Source organism: Mobula hypostoma, chromosome 21 (assembly GCF_963921235.1).
Source record: "Mobula hypostoma chromosome 21, sMobHyp1.1, whole genome shotgun sequence".
NCBI classification, from domain to species: domain Eukaryota; kingdom Metazoa; phylum Chordata; class Chondrichthyes; order Myliobatiformes; family Myliobatidae; genus Mobula; species Mobula hypostoma.
The window spans coordinates 986,931-1,010,126 of record NC_086117.1 but is presented as its reverse complement, the minus strand read 5'-3'; the positions used below and the strand labels follow the sequence as shown (position 1 = coordinate 1,010,126).

General features: G+C 47.2%; 2 protein-coding genes across 6 annotated transcripts in view; both read left to right on the top strand.

The window, feature by feature from the left end:
- The window catches only part of LOC134359726 (whirlin-like), a 261,112-nt gene extending 251,779 nt beyond the window's left edge, over positions 1-9,333 (top strand). For all 4 annotated transcript variants that reach the window (XM_063073258.1, XM_063073257.1, XM_063073256.1 and 1 more), the window contains one exon: positions 6,576-9,333. In XM_063073258.1, coding sequence (XP_062929328.1) covers positions 6,576-6,758 — 183 coding nt within the window. In that variant the 3' untranslated portion in view covers positions 6,759-9,333. The remainder of the gene's footprint in view (positions 1-6,575) is intronic.
- Positions 9,334-20,235: 10,902 nt separating this feature from the next.
- Positions 20,236-23,196, top strand: part of LOC134359725 (microtubule organization protein AKNA-like) — a 136,934-nt gene continuing 133,973 nt past the window's right edge. For both annotated transcript variants that reach the window (XM_063073248.1, XM_063073251.1), the window contains exon 1: positions 20,236-21,120. The gene's annotated coding sequence lies outside the window, so the exon portion shown is untranslated. The remainder of the gene's footprint in view (positions 21,121-23,196) is intronic.

The window sequence follows — 23,196 nt, the reverse complement described above, 5'->3', positions numbered from 1 at the left end:
ATAGGTAGGGTCCATATACGTGTAGGGTCCTCCTGCATCATTACCTTACAGGTTGGTACTACTCTGTCCCACCTCGTTATCATACAGGTAGGTACTATTTGTAACAAGTAGGGTCCGCATCGAGGAGCCATACACTGATAAATGCACAAAAGTCCAATTGGGTTCAAAAACACAAAGTTTCAGAACTGGTGTTCAGGTTATTGATGTAGGGACGCACGTTTGAACCACATGGAAGAATTTTGGAAATGACAGCTGCTAGTTGCTGGTGTATTGACCTGAATCTGCCCAGCAAGTAACTCGGGTGGAAGATATGACTGGCCTAGTGCACACGCTGTCCCGTAAACAATTGATTGAACTCGAAGCAGTAAGGGTGTGAAACGCTGAACCATTCAGTTTGATGAAGGCTGATGCTCATAATTCACCACATCAAAACGTCCACCCAGTTCCAGAATCCAGCCCAAGGAGACAACCTCCCTGTATTCATTAGGTGAACAGACAAGGGGTTCTATGGGTGAGAACAAGATTCCCGGATGGTATGTTGCCTCCCAGGTGCCAGGGCCCGGGATACCTCAGCATTCTTAAGTGCAAGGGTGAATTGTTTGAAATCATGGGCCATATAGTTACTAATGACCTGGGTAGGATGAGTGACGAGGTTCTACATAGGGAGTTCATGGAGTTAGGTGTTAAGTTAAAGGGCAGGACCACCAGGGTTGTGATCTCAGGGTTGCTATCCATGCCACATGCTAGTGAAGTCAGAACTATGATCATTATACAGTTTAATACATGGCTAAGGAGTTGGTGTAGAAGGGAGGGCCTAAGATTTTTGGATCATTAGGCTCTCTTCCAGGGAAAGTGGGACCTGTACAGAAGGGACAGTTTGCACTTGAACTGGAGGGGGACTAATATTTTGATATGGAGGTTTGTTAATGCTGCATGATGGGGTTCAGACTAAAGTTGCAGGGGGATAGGAACCAGAGTGCCAGAACGGTTAGTGGAGAGGTTGTGAAGGCAGATGTTAGTAAGACCTCAGACAAAGTCAGGAATCAAAAGGTTGAGCATGGTGCGGCTAGTGTCCTGAGCTGTGTATATTTCAATGCAAGAAGTATCGTAGGAAAGGCAGATGATAGTACTGAAGGTGAAGTAGTTTACAAACAGAGGCAATACATAGTGAGAAAAGGCTGATGATCGGGCAACATTGCAGTCCACAAAATGAGTTGCAACATAAAAGACGGACGAAATCAAAAGAGATTAATACAGGAATGACAGTGTTGTATGCATACAGTATGGAATAAGGTAGATGAACTTGCAACATAGTTGCAGATTGATACATATGATGTTGTAGGCATCACTGAATTATGGCTGAAAGAGGATTACTACAGGGAGCTTAATGTCCAAGGATATACATTGTATCAAAAGGACAGGCAGGAAGGCAGAAGGAGCAACATGACTATTGGTAAAAAATGATCTCAAATCTTTAGAAAGAAGTGTCACAGGGTTGGAAGGTGTTGAATCATTGTAGATTGAGCTAAGAAACTGCAAAGGTAAAAAGACCCTGATGGGAGTTGTATACAGACTCCAAACAGTAGTAAGGATGTGGTCTACAAATTACAACAGGAGATGGAAAATGCGTGCCAAATGTGCAATGTTACAATGGTCATGGGGGATTTCAATATGCTGGTTGATTGGGGAAATCAGGTCGGTGCTGGATACCAGGAGGCAGAATTTCCAGAGTGCCTACAAGATGTCTTTTCAAAGCAGATCGTTGAAGAGCCCATTGTGTGTTGTGCAATGAACCAGAATTGATTAGCAAGCTTAAGGTAAAAGAACCCTTAGGGAAAAATGGTCATTGTGGGCCGAATTCACCCTGAAATTTCAGGAGAAGCTAAAGCCAGATGTATCAGTATTACTGTGGAGTAGAGGGTATTACAGAGGCATGAGAGAGGAGTTGGCTAGAATTGATTGGAAAAAAAACACTGGCAGGGATGACGGCAGAGCAGCAGTAGCTGGAATTTCTGGAAGCAATTCAGAAGACATAGGATATATACATCCCAAAAAGAAAGAAGTATTCAAAAGGAAAGATGATACAACTGTAGCTAACAGGAGAAGTCAAAGCCAACATAAAAGCCAAAGAGAGGGCATATAGTAGAGCAAAAAATAGTGGGAAGTTAGAGGATTGGGAAGCTTTTAAAAATCAACAGGTAGCAACTAAAAAAGCCATTAAGAAGGTAAAGATGGAATATGAAAGTAAGCGAGCCAATAATATTAAAGAGGATACTAAATCTTTCTTCAGACACATAAAGTGAATAACAAAGGCAATAGTGGATATTGGACTGCTGGAAAGCGATGCCGGCGATTGTAATTGACAAGGAAATGGCGAATTAACTGAATAAGTATTTTGCACCAGTCTTCACTGTGGAAGACACTAGCAATATTGTGGAAGTTCCAGGTGTCAAGGTCATGAAGTGAATGTTGGAATTCTTTGAAGAAATAACAAGCAGGATAAATAAAGGAGAATCTGTTGATGTTGTGTACTTAGACTTGCTGAAGTCATTTGTCAAAGCGCCACCAATGAGGCTGCTTAACAAGCTACAAACCCATGGTATTACAGGAAAGATTCTAGTGTGGATAAAGCAGTAGCTGATTGGGGCAGCAAAGAGTGGGAATAAAGGGAGCCTTTTCTGGTTGGCTGCCAGTGACTAGTGGTGTTCCACAGAGGTCTGTGTTGGGACCTATTCTTTTTACATTATATGTCAATGATTTGGATGATGGAATTGATGGCTTTGTTGTAAAGTTTGCAGACAATATGAAGATAGGTGGAGGGACAGGTAGTTTTGATGAAGTAGAGAGACTACAGAAGGACTTAGATTAGGAGAATGAGCAAAGAAATGGCATATGGAATACAGTGTTGGGAAGTAGTATTGGAAAATGCACTTTGGTAGAATAAATGAAAGGGTTGACGGTTCTCTAAATGCAGAGAAAGTACAAAAAAAACTCAGGTCGTCATTTTAGAATGGAGATGATGAGGAATTTTGTTAGCCAGAGAGTGGTGAATCCATGGAATTCTTTGCTGCAGGCAGCTGTGGAGGCCAAGTCTTTATATTTAAAGCAGAGGTTGATAGATTCTTTATCGGTCAGGGCATGAAGGGATATGGGGAGAATGCAGGAGATTGGGGCTGAGAGGAAAATTTGGTCGGCCATGATGAAATGGTGGAGCAGACTATATGGGTCAAATGACGTTATTCTGCTCCTATATTTCATGGTCTTATGGTATCACATTGATTCCTGAAAAAGGGCTAATCTCAGGGACGTCAGCTCAAACTTCATTCTTTACACACCGATCACCTCACAGGAAAGGTTTCGCCATTTCAAGATTAAGTATTGTTGCTATTGTTCCATCAAATAACCCTCTGGGGTGTAAAAGGTGCTTCGAGCATCATCTAGCTCCTCTGGTCATGCATGTGCTGCTGGCTGACAGCCCATGCTAGTTGACATTTAAATATCAGCTGCTTATTTCTGTGCCAGATAGCACTTGCCAAGTATTCCTGTAACTGGTGTGGTTCTGAGGTTGGTTTCGGATGGACAGGAGGAAATTTTTCCCAGTTTCTAAAACAAAAGTAAGGAACACAGCCCGTCAGTCCTCTATTGGTCAATGTCAAGGGTCTCAATCCCTGCCTCACCCTACTGACCCCACCCCACTGAGTTCCTCCTGCAGATTTCAGTGTCTGTAGTCACTTGAGTCTTCATGCTGCCCAGTATCTGCCTATCCTGCAAATGCTTGAGATTAAGGCATTGAACAGATACCATTCCTTCAGGCCTTTTACCATAAAGGTCAGGAGGAAATAAAGTGATTTGCTTCTCACCACATTTGGGAATAGGAGTGTCCTGAACCTCATTGTCAATGTTATGGCCTAATAGAAAGTTTATAGAATACATGAATCTGATGGAACTCAGATGTATGTAACTCTACAAAGAGAACATCCAAACACGAGGAAATATGCAGATGCTGGAATTTCAAGCAACACACATAAAAGTTGCTGGTGAATGCAGCATCTCTAGGAAGAGGTACAGTCAACGCTTCGGGCTGAGACCCTTCATCAGGACTAACTGAAGGAAGAGCTAGTGAGAGATCTGAAAGGGGGAGGGGGAGATCCAAAATGATAGGAGAAGACAGGAAGGGGAGGGATGGAGCCAAGAGCTGGACAGGTGATTGGCAAAGGGGATATGAGAGGATCATGGGACAGGAGGCCTAAAGAGAAAGGGGGAGGGGGGAAAACCAGAGGATGGGCAAGGAGTATAGTCAGAGGGACAGAGGGGGAAAAGGAGAGAGAGAAAAAGAACGTCTGTATATAAATAAATAACGAATGGGGTACGAGGGGGAGGTGGGGCATTAGCAGAAGTTTGAGAAGTCAATGTTCATGCCTTCAGGTTGGGAGGATACCCAGACGGAATATAAGGTGATGTTCCTCCAACCTGAGTGTGGCTTCATCTTTACAGTACAGGAGGCCGTGGACAGACATATCAGAATGGGATGTGGAATTAAAAAGTGTGGCCACTGGGAGATCCTGCTTTCTCTGGCGGACGGAGCGTAGGTGTTCAGCGAAATGATCTCCCAGTCTGCATCGGGTCTCGCCAATATATAGAAGGCCACATCGGGAGCACCGGACGTGGTATATCACCCCAGCCGACTCACAGGTGAAGTGTCGCCTCACCTGGAAGGACTGTCTGGGGCCTTGAATGGTAGTGAGGGAGGAAGTGTAAGGGCATGTGTAGCACTCGTTCCACTTACAGGATAAGTGCCAGGAGGGAGATTGGTGGGAGGGATGGAGGGGACAAATGGACAAGGGAGTTGCGTAGGGAGTGATCCCTGCAAAAAGCGGGGGGGGGGGTGGAGAGAAAAATGTGCTTAGTGGTGGGATCCTGTTGGAGGTGGCGGAAGTTACGGAGAATTATATGTTGAACCCGGAGGCTGGTGGGGTGGTAGGTGAGGACCAGGGGAACCTTATTCCTAGTGGGGTGGCGGGAGGATGGAGTGAGAGCAGATGTGCGTGAAATGGGGGAGATGAGTTTGAGAGCAGAGTTGATGGTGGAGGAAGGGAAGCCCCTTTCTTTAAAAAGGAAGGACATCTCCTTCGTCCTGGAATGAAAAGCCTCATCCTGAGAGCAGATGTGGTGGAGACGGAAGAATTGCGAGAAGGGGATGGCATTTTTGCAAGAGACGGAGTGAGAAGAGGAATAGTCCAGATAGCTGTGAGAGTCAGTAGGCTTATAGTAGACATCAGTGGATAAGCTGTCTCCAGAGACAGAAACAGAAAGATCTAGAAAGGGAAGGGAGGTGTCAGAAATGGACCAGGTAAACTCGAGGGCAGGGTGAAAGTTGGAGGCAAAGTTAATGAAGTCAACGAGTTCTGCATGCGTGCAGGAAGCAGCGCCAATGCAGTCGTCGATGTAGCGAAGGAAAAGTGGGGGACAGATACCAGAATAGGTTTGGAACATAGATTGTTCCACAAAGCCAACAAAAAGGCAGGCATAGCCAGGACCCATACAGGTGGCCATGGCTACACCTTTAGTTTGGAGGAAGTGGGAGGAGCCAAAGGAGAAATTATTAAGAGTAAGGACTAATTCCACTAGACGGAGCAGGGTGGTGGTAGAGGGGAACTGATTAGGTCTGGAATCCAAAAAGAAGCGGAGAGCTTTGAGACCTTCCTGATGGGGGATGGAAGTATATAGGGACTGGACATCCATGGTGAAAATAAAGCGGTGGGGGCTAGGAAACTTAAAATCATCAAAAAGTTTCAGAGCGTGAGAAGTGTAACGAACATAGGTAGGAAGGGATTGAAGAAGGGAGGATAAGACCGTGTCGAGGTATGCAGAAACGAGTTCGGTGGGGCAGGAGCAAGCTGAGACAATAGGTCTACCAGGACAGGCAGGTTTGTGGATCTTGAGTAGGAGGTAGAAACGGGAAATGTGGGGTGTGGGAACTATAAGGTTGGTAGCAGTGGATGGGAGATCCTCTGAGCGGATAAAGTTGGTGATGGTGCAGGAGACAATGGCCTGGTGCTCCTTAGTGGGGTCACGATCGAGGGGTAAATAAGAAGAGGTATCCGTGAGTTGTCGCTGTGCCTCAGCAAGGTAGAGGTCAGTATGCCAGATTACAACAGCACCCCTCTTATCAATGGGTTTTATATTAAGGTTAGGATTAGTGCGGAGGGAGTGGAGAGCAGAGCGTTCAGAAGGAGTGAGGTTGGAATGGGGACAAGATGTGGTGAAGTCGAGACGTTCCTGTCTTCTCCTATCATTTTGGATCTTCCCCTCCCCCTCTCACTTTCAAATCTCTTACTAGCTCTTCTTTCAGTTAGTCCTGACGAAGGGTCTCGGCCCGAGGCATTGACTGTACCTCTTCCTAGAGATGCTGCCTGGCCTGCTGCGTTCACCAACTTTAAAGTGAACATCCTGTGAGTTTACTTCTGTCGGTATTCTAAGGAGACATTTCTCAGTTCAGGGTTAGTTTGTATTTTAAGATTAGACAGGACTTTTACATCTGGGTTGTCTGTATGTGACCTCTGTCATTTTTTCAGAGGGGAGGATCAGCACATAACTGTGGAAAGCTGAAAGTTGGCCACGTGATTTTGGAGGTTAACGGACTGCCACTTCAAGGAAAGGAACATAAAGAAGCAGCAAGACGTATTGCAGAAGCATTTAAAACCAAGGACAGGAACTGGATTGATCTCCTGGTAACTGAGTTTAATGTTGCCCTTTAGGAACTCCTGCCGCTACCCCTCACTGTGGCCCCAAGTTCTACAACTGTGAAAAAGTACCTAATGTCAGCAACAATACAACATCTGTCCCCCAGTCCATCCAGTCTGCTCACCAGAGTTAACAGCTGATCCCAACTCTGCCTGTCAGCAAAACCCTCTTTATGGCTTGGCACTTAGATCTCACTTTTGAAAGTGATGTCCGGATACAACAGCTGAATATCTTTATTTATTGAAGAAGTATTGTGGTCACTGATGTAACCTAATTCTGCATATTAACCTAAGTGAGTTAATGTTCCAGAGTAATTCCCATTTGGCCTGGGAGAGGGGTTTCTGGCAGAACGGGACAAATATTTGTGAGAATGCGTCCATGCTGTGTCAGAGAGCTGACGAGTAGCTATGCTGTACCACTGTCATTGTCAGAGTGGGTGTGCTGTCCATCAGAGATTTATTGTTGCCACAGTATTTACCCAAACACCAGGAATGCTGGCAATTAAAGATGAATGTCCTGTACAAATGTTGTCGGAGCATTGGAAGAACTTGCCGCATTCTATAACAGCTTGAGCTTCGCATCAGTAGCACAGCAGAAGAGAATAGTTCAAACTACGGCCAGATTGCTGGAGATTACCCCATCATTGCGAGGACCACTCCAAGATCAGATTGATTGTCTCAAGATGCTGATAGCTATGGACGGTGGGAGGAAGTTTCAGGCTAACCCTCTCCACACTCACATCAGTGTGTATCTGCAGAGTGGCTGTGTGTTGTCTCTCTGGGAAGTAGAAGGCAGATGGTTTCTCATCCAACCTCACTCAGTGTGGTTTAGTGCAGTCAGGTCTGACTTTATCCCTGACCTGTCTGTCCGTCTCTGCCTGGGCCGTCTTCAACCTAGCAGTGTGAACACTGAATTCTCAAACTATCCGTAACCAATCCCTCTCTTCTTTCTTTTTCTCCCCCTCTGATCCAACTGTCCCCCATCACTCACTCTTTTCCCATTGGTTCCATTCCCCCTTCACACCTCTCCAATGGGATTCCACCTTTTTCAGCCCCCTGACACGTCCACCTATCACCTCTCAGCTTCTTACATCATTTGCACTCTCCCCCTGCCTCACCTGGATCCACCCATCCTCTGCCAGGTCCTTCCCCCAATGCTTGACACCATCTTCTCTCTGTCATTCTGTCCAGGTGAAGCATTTTGATCCACAATATAATTATCCATCTCTCCCAACAGATGTTGCCTGACCGGCTGAACTCCCTCAGCAGTTCATGTGGTGCCAGGTATTTATGTGGAGACCTGCTTCCACCTAGTGGCAGGTGGATGAGTTGCAGTTTATTTTATTAAGTGGGGATAAGGGTGTCAGTAAGGGTCGGCAGCTGAATCCAGCGAGTAAACACGATGGGAAAGCTGGATAAGTGGCCGTTCCCTGCCCTCTCCCCAGAGCCAGGTAACTTCTGTCTCATGCCTGCAATGCACACACCAGCACCTGACTCTTGCCCAGCCCATCTGTGAAGCCTCAGTGTGTCAGACTGCTGGGTCTGACCCTATGCCTTGCTAACCCTTCACGAGCAGGTCCAGTCAAACATGTTTTACAGCGGTTCCACATATTGTTCAGAATCAAACCGGTGTAACAGCATAAAAGTAGTTGTTACATCACCCAGGATAGTTCATTGGATGCCGTTGTGATAACAAAAAATCCCGAGTTTGCAATCTGTTGTGATGAATTCTGTCTCTTTATTTATTGTGTGTTTTATTTTGTTAACCTGGAGAGTAGCGTTGGGACACAGGCTGCCTCTCGAGTTGAGATTTGACCTTATAAATACCTTCCGTATGACTCCTCACAGAATAGCTCTGGTTCCATGATGAGACTCGTAGACTCGTGTTCAAATGTTTCCCTAGATATTTACCCGGGCTTTGGCTCTGCACTCTTTGGTTTGTCCTGAGTTGGGACTGGAGATGCTTCTCCCAGAGATCTGACTGGCTGGAATAGTACAGCTTTCTTCCCCATCAGTGCAAAGCCCACAGGCTGTTGAGCACAGGGGTCTCACAACAACAATGGTCACTAGATTCTTGAGATTTCCACCCTTTGTCCTATTCGAGGAATACTGTTTCCAGTGCCATCCCACAGTAGTTCAGCATACCCCGGTCCAAACAGCTATTTCATTCCACGCAAATTCCTGATGGGGGAGGACTATGGTGGGGTTTCAGAGGAGTGGGTCCTGGAATTATCTCTTGTGAAATAAAATGCCAAATGATGACTGCTTAACAAATTCCGCATGGCTGAGAAAGTGAACCAGCATTTCCCTGCCTGAGCTCTCCGCTTGTTGCTTCTATTTTTCTCCCCATTGTTTTGGTAGCTGGATCGTGCAGTGAGTTCTCTGCCGTTCGCTGACCGTCATCATTGCCTCTAATGCAGCACTGGTATCCTTGTGTTTAGAGTCTGATGATCTCTTATGGCTTCTGAACAATGTGAGTCTATGTCCGTGATACCTGTACAGTTTATTACCTAACCTTGTAAATTGCTTTCAACCTCATTACAGTATTTGTACCAGATTTGTGCTTTACATTTTCCAATAAATCTGATAAACACCCTCAAGTTCCAATGTTGTGGACTGACCACAGAGTGGTAGTGAACTGACCATTTATTCTGATGACTCTGGGGATCTTTGTGTCTAGTTCAGGCAGAAGGACTAAATCCTTTGACTCCTCAGAGTGCCCAGTCAGAATGCAGGTTCCAGTGAGGTGAGGATTCACGCAGTCAGGGAATAATCTCCACTTTAATAAGGAAGGTGGACTGACCTCTACTTTGCAGAGGCCCAGCAACAACTGTCAGGCACCTCCTCTTACTTGCCCCTTGAATAAGATCCCACTAAGGACCACCCACTATCTCCCACACCATCATTGACCTTATTAACTCTGGGGATCTTCCATCCACTGTCACCAATATCATAGTTCCCTCACCCTGCACCTCCCATTTTTACCTCCTACCCATGATCCACAAACCTGCCTGTCCAGGTAGACCCATTGTTTCTGCTTGTTCCTGCCCCACTGAACTCTTATATACATACCCCGACTCAGTTTTATACCCCCTGGTTCAATCCCTTCCTACCTACATCCATGACACGTCACATGATCTTTTCAATGATTTCAAATTCCCTGGCCCTGAGCATCTTATTTTCACCATGGATGTTCAGTTGCTTTTCCCCGTCCATTCCCCCCAAGGAAGGCCTCAAACCTCTCCATTTCTTTCTGGACACCAGACCCAACCAGTTCCTCTCTACCACCATTCTCTCTTTCTTCAAAGAAAGGGGTTTCCCTTCCTCCACCGTCAACCCTACCCTCAAATGCATCTCTTCCATTTCACGCACATCTGCCCTCACCCCATCCTCCCACCACCCCACCAGGGGTAAGGTTCCTCTTGTCCTCACCTAACACCCCACCACCCTCAGCATCCAGCATATAATTCTCTGTAACTTCTGCCAGCCCCAACAGAATCCCACCGCTAAGCACATCTACTGTATCCAGTACTCCGGGTGTGGCCTTGTGTATATCGCTGAGACCCAGAATAGATTGGGAGACTGCTTCACCGACCACCTATGCTCTGTCCACCAGAAAAAGCTGGCTGTCCCAGTGGCCACCCATTTTAATTCCACTTCCCATTCCCCATTCCGACATCTCAATCCACTGCCTCCTCTTCTACCGTGATGAGGCCACACTCACTCAGGTCTGGATATTCCGTCTGGAGCCGCCAACATGATGGCATGAACATCGATTTCTCAAGCTTCTTGTAATGCCCCCCTCCCCTTCACCATTCCCCATTCCCTTTTCCCTCTCTCACCTTGTCTCCTTATCTGCCTATCACGTCCGTCTGATGCTCCTCCCTCTTTTCTTTCCTCTATAACCTTCCATACACTCCTATTAGATTCTCTCTATTCCAGCCTTTTTCACCAATCAATTTCCCAGCTCTTTACTTCACCACTCCCCAACCCCCAGCCTCTGATTTCACCTATTACCTTGTGTTTCTTCTTCCCCTCCCTAAACCTAACTGACTCTTCGTCTTTTTCTCTCCAGTCCTGATGAAGGGTCTCAGCCTGAAACACCGACTATTTATTCATTTCCATGGATGCTGCCTGGCCTGCTGAGTTCGTCCAGCATTTTGTGTGTGTTGCTTGGATTTCCAGCATCTGCAGATTTTCCCTTGTTTGTGATGGGTCCACTTTAATAATACTGGTTTGGATCTGTACATCGCTGAGCAGGGCCATGTCTATTATACCTCCCCAAGGCACTCAACGAGATAGGGGCTACTGAAGCCCTGCCTGTGAACAAGCCCTACACTGCTGTTGGGGAGGGAGTTCCAGCATTTAGATCCAGTGAATAGACAGACTGATATATTTCCAAGTCAGGGTGATGCATGATGTGGAGGTGAACCGACAGGTACTGATGCTGCCCTGTGCCTGGAGCACTTGTTCTCCTTGGTGAGAGGGTCTGTCAGAGTAACCTGGGCAAGTAACTGGGGTGCATTTTGTAGATGCTGTGCACTGCTGGATGAGGGAGGAAGTGTTTGGAGGGTGGGATGGATGGTGTGCCCGTGTCAAGGGCTGCTCCTGAAAGCAGTTGGAACTGCTCTGATCCGTGGGGCATTTATCTATTTACTTTATTGAGGGATTCCGTGTGGAACAGGCCTTCTGTCCTGTTACACTCCTGTCTTGTGTGTGTGAAAGGTGGAAAGGCCCTGGACGGTCATCACAGGTTCCCCAGCCTCAGCTCTAAGCTTATCGCCAATGTCAGTCTGTTTCGGCAGTTAATGAGCTGACTGTTAGCTGTAGCCCCCTTCTGAGGAGGTTTTGGGTACAGTCGTTACATATTAATGAATAATGTAGACTTTACACTGGCTACAACCTGACTCCAGTTGAGGTTAAATTGTTTGATTGTTAGCGCTGAATGATGGATGAACAACATGGGCCATTCCCAAACCAACGTTCTTACCTGTCTGGAGACAAAGATCAGGGAAGTTTAATCACAAACAAGAGAAAATCTGCTGATACTGGAAATCTAAGCACACACACAAACTGCTAGAGGAACTCAGCAGGCCAGGCAGCATCTATGGAAAACAGTAAGCAGTCTACATTTCAGCTATCTATTTCACTAAGTAAAAGGTTTGATTATCTGCTTGCTGTGAGGTGCACTGCATATCTGCCAGTGAGGACAGTAAATCAGGTTTAATTATCATTCAGCTATGTACATGAATACCGCCAAATGAAATCATTCCTTTGGGGCCAAGGTACAAAACACAGAACCAACAGTCACATATAATACTCAACACATCGCACATGCAATTATGACAGCAGAAAAACATACAATCACAACAAAAATATATAGCCAAGTCACTGAGTGGCATGGCCTATAGATTGATGATACATGAGATGTTGTTCTAGAGCTATGTTCCTGCAAGAACAAGCCCATAGCAGTTCCTCATCGCACGCTAATTCAGCCACAGATGAACGCAGTCCAACTTGTCTTCCACCAAGCAAAGTCAGGAGAGCAGGAATGGTGGCCGGGGCTAACTCCTAACTCCTAACCCCTAACCCAGCATAGCCTTTAGCCTCTTTCTCATTCTAGCTCTGGTATCTCTTCTCCGTGGCAGCTGCAACAGGCGACACTGTGGCATGGGGGCCAAGACTACCAACAACTGAGGCCATGCACCTCCCCGCCGTTGGTCTCACCAATGAACCAGTGAACTGGACTTACAGTACTTTACATTACCAATGTCCAACAGTGTCTTGTGATCACAAGTAGATCATCCAAGAAAATCATTTGCATTTTTTTGGATTATGTACTGCATCCACACAACAGTACATAACAAGTCCAACTCCACTGCTATCCAGCAACTCGCTAGTTGGCTCCACAGGGGTCTGTGATGGGACCGATTCTCTTTACCTTATATGTAAATGATTTGGATGATAGAATTGATAGCTTTGTTGCAAAGTTTGTAGACAATACAGTAGGTGGAGAGTCAGGTAGTTTTGAGGAAGTAGAGAGGCTACAGAAGGACTTAGGTAGATTAGGAGATAGGAGAGAAAATCCAAAAATCTGAGGTGCAAAAGGAATTTGGAATCCCTATGCAGGAGTCCCTGAAGGTTAATTTGCAGGTTGAGTCTGTGGTGAGAAAGGCAAATGCAATGTTAGCAGTCATTTCAAGAGGACTAGAATATAAAAGCATGGATGTAATGTTGAGTCTTTAAAAAACACTGGTGAGGCCTCACTTGGAGTATTGTGAGCAGCGTGCATCCCCTTACCCTGACAAAGGATGCGCTGAAACTGGGGAGGGTTCAAATGAAATTCACAAAAGTGATTTCAGGATTGAATGGCTTGTCATATGAAGAACGTCTGATGGTTCTGGGCCAATATTGACAAGAATTCAGAAGAATAAGGGGTGACCTGATTGAAATCTGTCCAATGTTGAAAGCCCTTGATGCAGTGGATGTGGAGAGGATGTTTCCTATAGTGCGAGAGTCTAAGACCAGAGGACACAGAACAGAAGGCCTTCCTTTTAAAATGGAGATGAGGAGGAATTTTTTTAGCCAGCGAGTGGTGACTCTGTGGAATTCTTTGCCACAGGCAGCTGTGGAGGCCAAGTCTGTATGTATATTTAAGGCAGAGGTTGATACATTCTTGATTGGGCAGGGCATGGAAGGATATGGGGAGAAGGCAAGAAATTGGGGCTGAGAGGAATAATGAATTAGTCATTTGAAATGGCAGAGCAGATCAGAGATGGGCCAAATGGCCTAATTCTGCTCCTATATCTTATGGTTTTATGCTCTTAAAATGTTAAATGAACTGAGCAAGTCAGTCAAAATCTATGACGGGGAATAAACAGTCAAAATCCTTCATCATTCGATGTGGTCTGCTTACATCTCTTGCTTCAGAAAACGGAATAGAAGGTATGGCATCTTACTTTACTTTATACTTTATTGTCGCCAAACAATTGATACTAAAGCATACAATCATCACAGTGATATTTGATTCTGCTCTTCGTGCTCCCTGGAGTACAAATCAATAGTAAATATTAAAAATTTAAATTATAAATCATAAATAGAAAATAGAAAAGGGAAAGTAAGGTAGTGCAAAAAAACCGAGAGGCAGGTCCGGATATTTGGAGGGTACGGCCCAGATCCGGGTCAGGATCCGTTCAGCAGTCTTATCACAGTTGGAAAGAAGCTGTTCCCAAATCTGGCCGTACAAGTCTTCAAGCTCCTGAGCCTTCTCCCAGAGGGAAGAGGGACTAAAAGTGTGTTGGCTGGGTGGGTCGTGTCCTTGATTATCCTGGCAGCACTGCTCTGACAGCGTGCGGTGTAAAGTGAGTCCAAGGACAGAAGATTGGTTTGTGTGATGTGCTGCGCCGTGTTCATGATCTTCTGCAGCTTCTTCTGATCTTGGACAGGACAACTTCCATACCAGGTTGTGATGCACCCCAGAAGAATGCTTTCTATGGTCACAGGTTAAAAGCGGGTCACAGAATGGAAAGCCATGGTGAGTACAGAGGTAGGAATAATGAATGTACAGGCAGAAGCCACTATATTCTCCATTATACAGTAATAGTGAGACAAAGTCCTAAATTGCAGCTGTTGTTCCTGTCAATATTAAACCTATCCCCAGAAACTTAACTGACGTGTGTTTATTTGGATCAGGGGTTGGCTCTCTTCTCATTGGTACAAATTACTCTGGAAATGTCACAGACAACAGCCTCAACACTTGTCCATCATGTGTTTGGCCACTAGTGTGTGTGTACCTGAAGTGTACCAGTCAGTCAATGATAATACACTGGCCACTGTACATCCCAGCTAAAGAGTCATGAGTCCCGATGAAAGGCCCCTGCCCAAAACATCAACTGTTTATTAATTTCCATAGATGCTGCCCGACCTGCTGAGTTCCTCCAGCATGGCTTCTCCTACCTGGACATATGGGGTTAAACTTGGAAATTCAAAGCTGCTGCCCGAAGACTCCCTCACCGTAACCCTCCAGAGGCTGTACTAACGCAGAGAAGAGTTCAAATTTAAATTTAGTTTATATTTATTCAACCGGACAGATCTATGCTGCCAAATGAAACAATGTTTCACCAGAGTAAGGTGGACAACACAGTACATTTCACTCACACACATAATGCATAAGGTAGTACTACCAAAATAAATTAACAAATAATAAGGTGCATTTACAACACAAGTTAAAAAATAAACGGTATAACGCTGCTGGCCCTTCAAACGTGATGAGACCTGGGTGATGGAAGGGAGTTTAGTAGTCTGATACTGAATGGTTTTACTCTGTACTTGATGGAAGCTCTTTATGTGAGGAACCTAAGTGTTTTTAAAATATTCAACGTAGAACATTACAGCACAGTACAGGCCCTTCGGCCCATGAATTTGTGCTGACCCTTTAACCTAATCTAAAGCTAATCTAACCCTTCCCTCCCACATGGCCTTCCATTTTTATAACAGCTATGAGCCTAATTTTTTTGTCATAATTACGCTGAACAGCCACTTTAGCCCTGAAAACGAAAATTACAAGGGGAAGCGTTCAGTCGCTAAATAATGTTTTATAAGCACAAATTTAAAGAAATATTTGTCTCTCTCACCCAAAATTGGAAATCAAAAGTCAAGTCCTGTGTAATGGCTGTGATCACTGCTCTCAACCTCCTGCTCCACAACCTGCAAGAGTTCAATGTGACTGATAGATCATATCCTTGTTGTGGGTCCCGCATAGGACAGATCACTCTGCAGTGCTCAGATCAGAGACACACAGGACTGCTCTCTGAGTCCTAGCCACATTTTCTAGCTGTGTCTGCTGGCCAAATGGACATTTTAGATCAGATCTCGGTGGACATCTCAGGGTGTGGTGTGTCTGCACGCAACACCGTCACCTCTTTCACCCCTATCCATCTCACCCTTCTGTTGCTGACCGGCACTAACCCCCGCCAATCCGGGAACTGTTTGGTACTTGACACCACACCATTCTGCAATACAAGCAATGGCGCAATTGGACATAATGTATGATACTGAAACTTGTTTCCTTTACAACAGAGCAAGGATTCCACCAGTAGGATCTTCCTGTGCACCTGTTCAATAGGTGGCAATGATGGCAGGTAAGTGAGAAGCTGAAATGACCAAGAGACCCAACTGATCTACAGCATCCTCTTCTCATCATCTGAATGTCTACCCCATGTTGTCTCACTCCCATCAGCACAAACCCCTCTCACCATTCTGTAACCCACCCTACAAACCCCACACATCAACCTCCACACACCCCCACTCCCAACAAAACCAAACCATTACCCACCATCACAAACCCATCACATCCCTCCCCACCCTCCACCATAACTCCCCACACCCACTCCCACTGTCACAGACCCTCCAATCACTCCCCACACCCACTCCCACCGTCACAAACCCTCCAATCACTCCCCACACCCACTCCCACCGTCACAAACCCTCCAATCACTCCCCACACCCACTCCCACCGTCACAAACCCTCCAATCACTCCCCACACCCACTCCCACCGTCACAAACCCTCCAATCACTCCCCACACCCACTCACACCATCACAAACCCTCCAATCACTCCCCACACCCACTCCCACCGTCACAAACCCTCCAATCACTCCCCACACCCACTCCCACCGTCACAAACATTCCAATCACTCCCCACACCCACCATCACAAACCCTCCAATCACTCCCCACACCCACTCTCACCGTCACAAACCCTCCAATCACTCCCCACACCCACTCCCACCGTCACAAACCCTCCAATCACTCCCCACACCCACTCCCACCGTCACAAACCCTCCAATCACTACCCACACCCACTCCCACCGTCACAAACCCTCCAATCACTCCCCACACCCACTCCCACCGTCACAAACCCTCCAATCACTCCCCACACCCACTCACACCATCACAAACCCTCCAATCACTCCCCACACCCACTCCCACCGTCACAAACCCTCCAATCACTTCCCACACCCACTCCCACCGTCACAAACATTCCAATCACCGCCCACACCCACTCCCACCATCACAAACCCTCCAATCACTCCCCACACCCACTCCCACCGTCACAAACCCTCCAATCACTCCCCACACCCACTCCCACCCTCACAAACCCTCCAATCACTCCCCACACCCACTCCCACCGTCACAAACCCTCCAATCACTCCCCACACCCACTCCCACCATCACAAACCCTCCAATCACTCCCCACACCCACTCCCACCGTCACAAACCCTCCAATCACTCCCCACACCCACTCCCACCGTCACAAACCCTCCAATCACTCCCCACACCCACTCCCACCATCACAAACCCTCCAATCACTCCCCACACCCACTCCCACTGTCACAAACCCTCCAATCACTCCCCACACCCACTCCCACCGTCACAAACCCTCCAATCACTCCCCACACCCACTCCCACCGTCACAAACCCTCCAATCGCTCCCCACACCCACTCCCACCGTCACAAACCCTCCAATCACTCCCCACACCCACTCCCACCATCACAAACCCTCCAATCACTCCCCACACCCACTCCCACCGACACAAACCATCCAATCACTCCCCACACCCACTCCCACCGTCACAAACCCTCCAATCACTCCCCACACCCACTCCCACCATCACAAACCCTCCAATCACTCCCCACACCCAGCCCCACTGTCACAAACCCTCCAATCCCCACCATCACAAACCCTCCAATCACTCCCCACACCCAGCTCCACCATCACAAACCCTGCAATCACTCCCCACACCCACTCCCACCATCACAAACCCTCCAATCACTCCCCACACCCACTCCCACCATCACAAACCCTCCAATCTCTCCCCACACCCTCTCCCACCATCACAAACCCTCCAATCACTCCCCACACCCACTCCCACCATCACAAACCCTCCAATCCCCACCATCACAAACCCTCCAATCACTCCCCACACCCAGCCCCACCGTCACAAACCCTCCAATCACTCCCCACACCCACTCCCACCGTCACAAACCCTCCAATCACTCCCCACACCCACTCCCACCGTCACAAACCCTCCAATCACTCCCCACACCCACTCCCACCGTTACAAACCCTCCAATCCCCACCATCACAAACCCTCCAATCACTCCCCACACCCAGCTCCACCATCACAAACCCTCCAATCACTCCCCACACCCACTCCCACCGTCACAAACCCTCCAATCTCTCCCCACACCCACTCCCACTGTCACAAACCCTCCAATCACTCCCCACACCCACTCCCACCGTCACAAACCCTCCAATCACTCCCCACACCCACTCCCACCGTCACAAACCCTCCAATCACTCCCCACACCCACTCCCACCGTCACAAACCCTCCAATCTCTCCCCACACCCACTCCCACTGTCACAAACCCTCCAATCACTCCCCACACCCACTCCCACCGTCACAAACCCTCCAATCACTCCCCACACCCACTCCCACCGTCACAAACCTCCAATCACTCCCCACACCCACTCCCACCATCACAAACCCTCCAATCACTCCCCACACCCACTCCCACCGTCACAAACCCTCCAATCACTCCCCACACCCACTCCCACCATCACAAACCCTCCAATCACTCCCCACACCCACTCCCACCATCACAAACCCTCCAATCACTCCCCACACCCACTCCCACCATCACAAACTCTCCAATCACTCCCCACACCCACTCCCGGAATTGATGTTTGCAGACAATTCAAAGATAGATGAAAGGGCAGGTTATGTTGAGAAAGTGGAGAGTCTGCAGAAGGGCTTTGTCAGATAGGGAGAACACACAAAGAAGTGGCAGGTGTAGGGATATTGTAGGGAAGTGTTTGGTCATGGTCTTTGGTAGAAGGAATAAAGAAACAGACTATTTTCCAAACAAGGAGGAAATTCAAAAACCAGAGGCATAAAGGGTCATGGGAGTCCTTGTGCAAGATTCCCCAAAGGGTAACTTGGAGGCTGAGTTGGTGGTGATGAAGGCAAATGTTAGCATTCATTTTGAGAGGACTGGAATACAAGAGCAAGCATGTGACACCGAGGCTTTAAAAGTCTTTAGTCAGACCACATTTGAAGTATTGTGAGCTGTTTTGAGCCCCTTATCTAAGTAAAGAGGCTTCAGAAGAGGTTCACGAGAATGACTCTGGGAATGAAAGGGTTAATGTATAAGGAGTGTTTGATGGTTCCGGGCGATACTCACCGGAATTTAGAAGAATGAGGATGGGGAGGGGGTGTGAATCTCATTGAAATCTATCGAATATTGGAAGGTCTGGACAGAGTGGATGTGGAGAGGATGTTTCTGATAGTGAGGGAATCTAGGACCAGAGGGCACAGCCTCAGAATACAGGGATAAGAGGGATACAGGGATAGGATAGATATGAGGTACTTTCTTTAGCTAGAGGCCGGTGAATCTGTGGAATTCATTGTCACAGGTGACTATGAAAACCAAGCCATTGGGAATATTTAAAGTAGAGGTTGATTGGTTGTTGATTAGTCAGGGCGTCAAAGGTTACGGGGAAAAGCCCAGAGAATGGGGTTAAAGGATAATAGGTCAGCCATGATAGAATGGTGGATCAGACTCAACAGGATGAGTGACCTAATTCTGCTCCTCTGTTTTATGACTGACCCATCCCTCCTCTGGAACTGACAGTCCTGTATGCCCATGACACACCCACTTCCCCTTTCTCCCCCACCCCCTTCTCTTCCCTTCCTGCCAGCCGGCTCTCCTTCCAGTCCCCTCCCCCTGCCATACAAGTTGTCGTGAGACACGAGGAAATCTGCAGACGCTGGAAATTCAAGCAACACACATCAAAGTTGCCGGTGAACGCAGTAGGCCAAGTTGTCGTGAGAATCAGTTTATGGGTGAATTTGCATCAGAACAGTCTTCCGAAGAAGCACCTGGTGAATCTTCGGATTGGCGTGTGGAGTGTTAATGGCCCAGGGTACCATGTGACGTGTTAGTCCTAAACACAATTGACTCCGCAGAGACTGGAAATTGTGTGTGTGTGTGTGTGTGTGTGTGTGTGTGTGTGTGTGTGTGTGTGTGTCTGTCTGTCTGTCTGTGGTGACTGTGTTGTGAATGTGTGTGTGTGTTGTTACTGTGTTGTGAATGTGTGTGTGTGTCTGTCTGTCTGTGGTGACTGTGTTGTGAATGTGTGTGTGTGTTGTTACTGTGTTGTGAATGTGTGTGTCTGTGTGTGTTGTGAATGTGTGTCTGTATGTGTGTGTTGTGACTGTGTGTGTGTGTGGCCGTTGTTTTAATCTCCCTGATTCACACTAGATTACAGAATCTGCTCTTTAGTTTTAAAATTCACATATTTGATTGTGGCTGATCACCAATAAAGCTTCGAAATGCAAGCGGAGGAAACAGAAACTATCTTTACTGCTGAGCACTTGACAACTCACGGGAAGCGTGAATCACTTCCCTTCCTGTAGCTTTGCTTGATGAGCCTGTCTGTGACTGTAGCCTCCCCAGACCGTCCTTTTTGTTCCCGAGTTGCCTGTGGGTTTCTTTAACTCTGATATGAACCTCTGGAGAGAGCCCCCGCCTGTATCTGCCGCTCCGCAAGCAGGGGGCAGGCACGGATCTGTGGTTCTGAACAAATGTGTCGAGCCTAATGAACTACCTAAGCCTTTGTCTGGAATTCACGGCTCCCTCCATTGGCTGTTCCTCCCTGTTGTGCAGCAATGAGCCTGTTGGCTTTGTGGGATTTCAGTGCTGGAAACGTGCCAGAGGCCGGGGTGTGCCATAGAATGGAGTTCCTCTGGTCCCCAGCTGCTCAGCTGCACACGGCTCACCTGAGGCCCGGCGGACTTGAACAGGGTAGAAATCGGAGCCAGTCTGTACTGTAATCTGTTTGTCGCGCACTGTCGCTCAGTGAGTACAGCGGAATGGATTTAACTACCTGTGGGATCAGGCAAAACTTCACTATTAAACTGAGACTGGTGTTTCAAGCCTTCTTTGTACACGTTTAAGCTGTTCCTGGTAGTGTTGTAGGATAGTATGAGGCTGCAGAAAATAAGGTGACAGGAAGAGCTGAAGAAACTGCACAAAGTGACCAGTCCCTTGACTAAGTCACTGTTTTTCTGTCCCCAGTGCTACCAAACTAAATCCAAGTGGAAACTGTAAATGGAGATGACGTTCTGTGGTTAAATAACTATGCATGTGTCCTTAAAAACATGACAACTCGCTCTGCGACAACCAGCTTTCCATCGCCTGGTTACTGCTTTGTATTTTGTGGTTACTAAGCTACCTCTCTCAAGTTAGACCACAAAGCTTGCTGGACATTCCAGAGACTACCTTAACCCTCTTCATTCTGGCTGCTGAAATGGTGAGTTCCTGATTTGTCTGGCTGATATTCAATCTGCTTTAGAACAAGTCTGTGCTAGTTAATAAACTAGTTTGAAATTCTCTGAAAATGGTGGATTTTCCCACTTGTTAGCACCAGCCTCTCTCAGCGTCAGGACAGAGGGGTGAGGATTATCCCTGTACCCTTCACCTAATGAGCTTCAGAAAGCACTGCTAGGCCAGAAAGTTCTTTCCTTACTTTATTCTTGCTTTTTCTATCCTAATGACATCATGGGCCAAAGGGTTATACTTAAATTGGAAGCAACACACTTAAAAGTTGCTGGTGAACGCAGCAGGCCAGGCAGCATCTCAAGGAAGAGGTACAGTCGACATTTCGGGCTGAGACCCTTCGTCAGGACTAACTGAAAGAAGAGCTAGTAAGAGATTTGAAAGTGGGAGGGGGAGGGGGAGATCCAAAATGATAGGAGAAGACAGGAGGGGGAGGGTTGGAGCCAAGAGCTGGACAGGTGATTGGCAAAGGGGATATGAGAGGATCATGGGACAGGAGGCCCAGGGAGAAAGAAAGGGGGAGGGGGGAAGCCCAGAGGTGATATACTGCATCTGGTGCTCCCGATGTGGCCTTCTATATATTGGCGAGACCCGACACAGACTGGGAGATTGTTTTGCTGAACACCTACGCTCTGTCCACCAGAGAAAGCAGGATTCCCAGTGGCCACACATTTTAATTCCACATCCCATTCCCATTCTGACATGTCTATCCACGGCCTCCTCTACTGTAAAGATGAAGCCACACTCGGGCTGGAGGAACAACACCTTATATTCCGTCTGGGTAGCCTCCAACCAGATGGCATAAACATTGACTTCTCTAACTTCTGCTAATACCCCACCTCCCCCTCGCACCCCATCCGTTATTTATTTATTATTATTTTTTTAATATATATATATATAAAATTAATTTCTCTCTCTCTCTCTCTCTCTCTTTCTCTCTCTCTTTCTCCCTCTGTCCCTCTCACTATACCCCTTGCCCATCCTCTGGGCTTCCCCCCTCCCCCTTAATAACTGAGTGACTTAAAAATTAAATATCTCCAACCCAATGGCATGAACATTGACTTCTCTAACTTCCATTAATGCCCCTCCTTCCCTTCGTACCCCATCCCTTATTTATTTATCTATCTATCTATCTATTTATTTATTTATTTTCCCCCCTTTTTCTCTCTTTTTTCCTCCCTCTCACTATACTCCTTGCCCATCCTCTGGGCTCCCCACCTTTCTTTCTCCCTAGGCCTCCCATCCCATAACCCTCTCATATCCCTTTTGCCAATCACCTGTCCAGCTCTTGGCTCTTCCCTCCCCTTCCTGTCTTCTCCTATCATTTCGGATCTCCCCCTTCCCCTCCAACTTTCAAATCTCTTACTAACTCTTCCTTCAGTTAGTCCTGACGAAGGCTCTCGGCCTGAAACGTCGACTGTACCTCTTCCTAGAGATGCTGCCTGGCCTGCTGCGTTCACCAGCAACTTTTAAGTGCGGTGCCTGAAATTCCAGCATCTGCAGATTTCCTTGTGTTTGTATACTTAAACTGGAGGTTGATTAGTCAGGGTATCAAAAGTTATGGGGAGAAGGCAGGAGAATGAGGTGAGAGGGAAAATGAAATCAGCCACGGTGGAATGGTGGAGCAGACTCAATGGGCCAAATGGCCTAATTCTGCTCCTATGTTTTATGGTCCCTTGCTGTTGTAAACAATCCTCCTGATGGACGTCCAGAATTGGTGGCTCCTGCGATCCCCACACACACAATGTCGAGAGATCATCACCAGACATACCTAATCCTTGCTCTTGTATTTCCCAGTATCCTGCGTACTCAGCTGCAGGTGTGCTGGCTCACCTCTGGCCCCCAGGAGCACCGCTGTTCTCCACAATCTCTCACCTGTGCCTTCCAGAGCCTCCAACCGCAGTTCTCATTTCTGTAACCTCTCCCTAACCCAGTACCAATGCCTGTAACTCCCCCCAAGAACCACTTCTCATCTCTGTAACCTGCTCTAACACCTGTCCCCACTTTTGTAATGCCCCCAACACCCAGTCTGTAGGTGGAGGAAAAATGT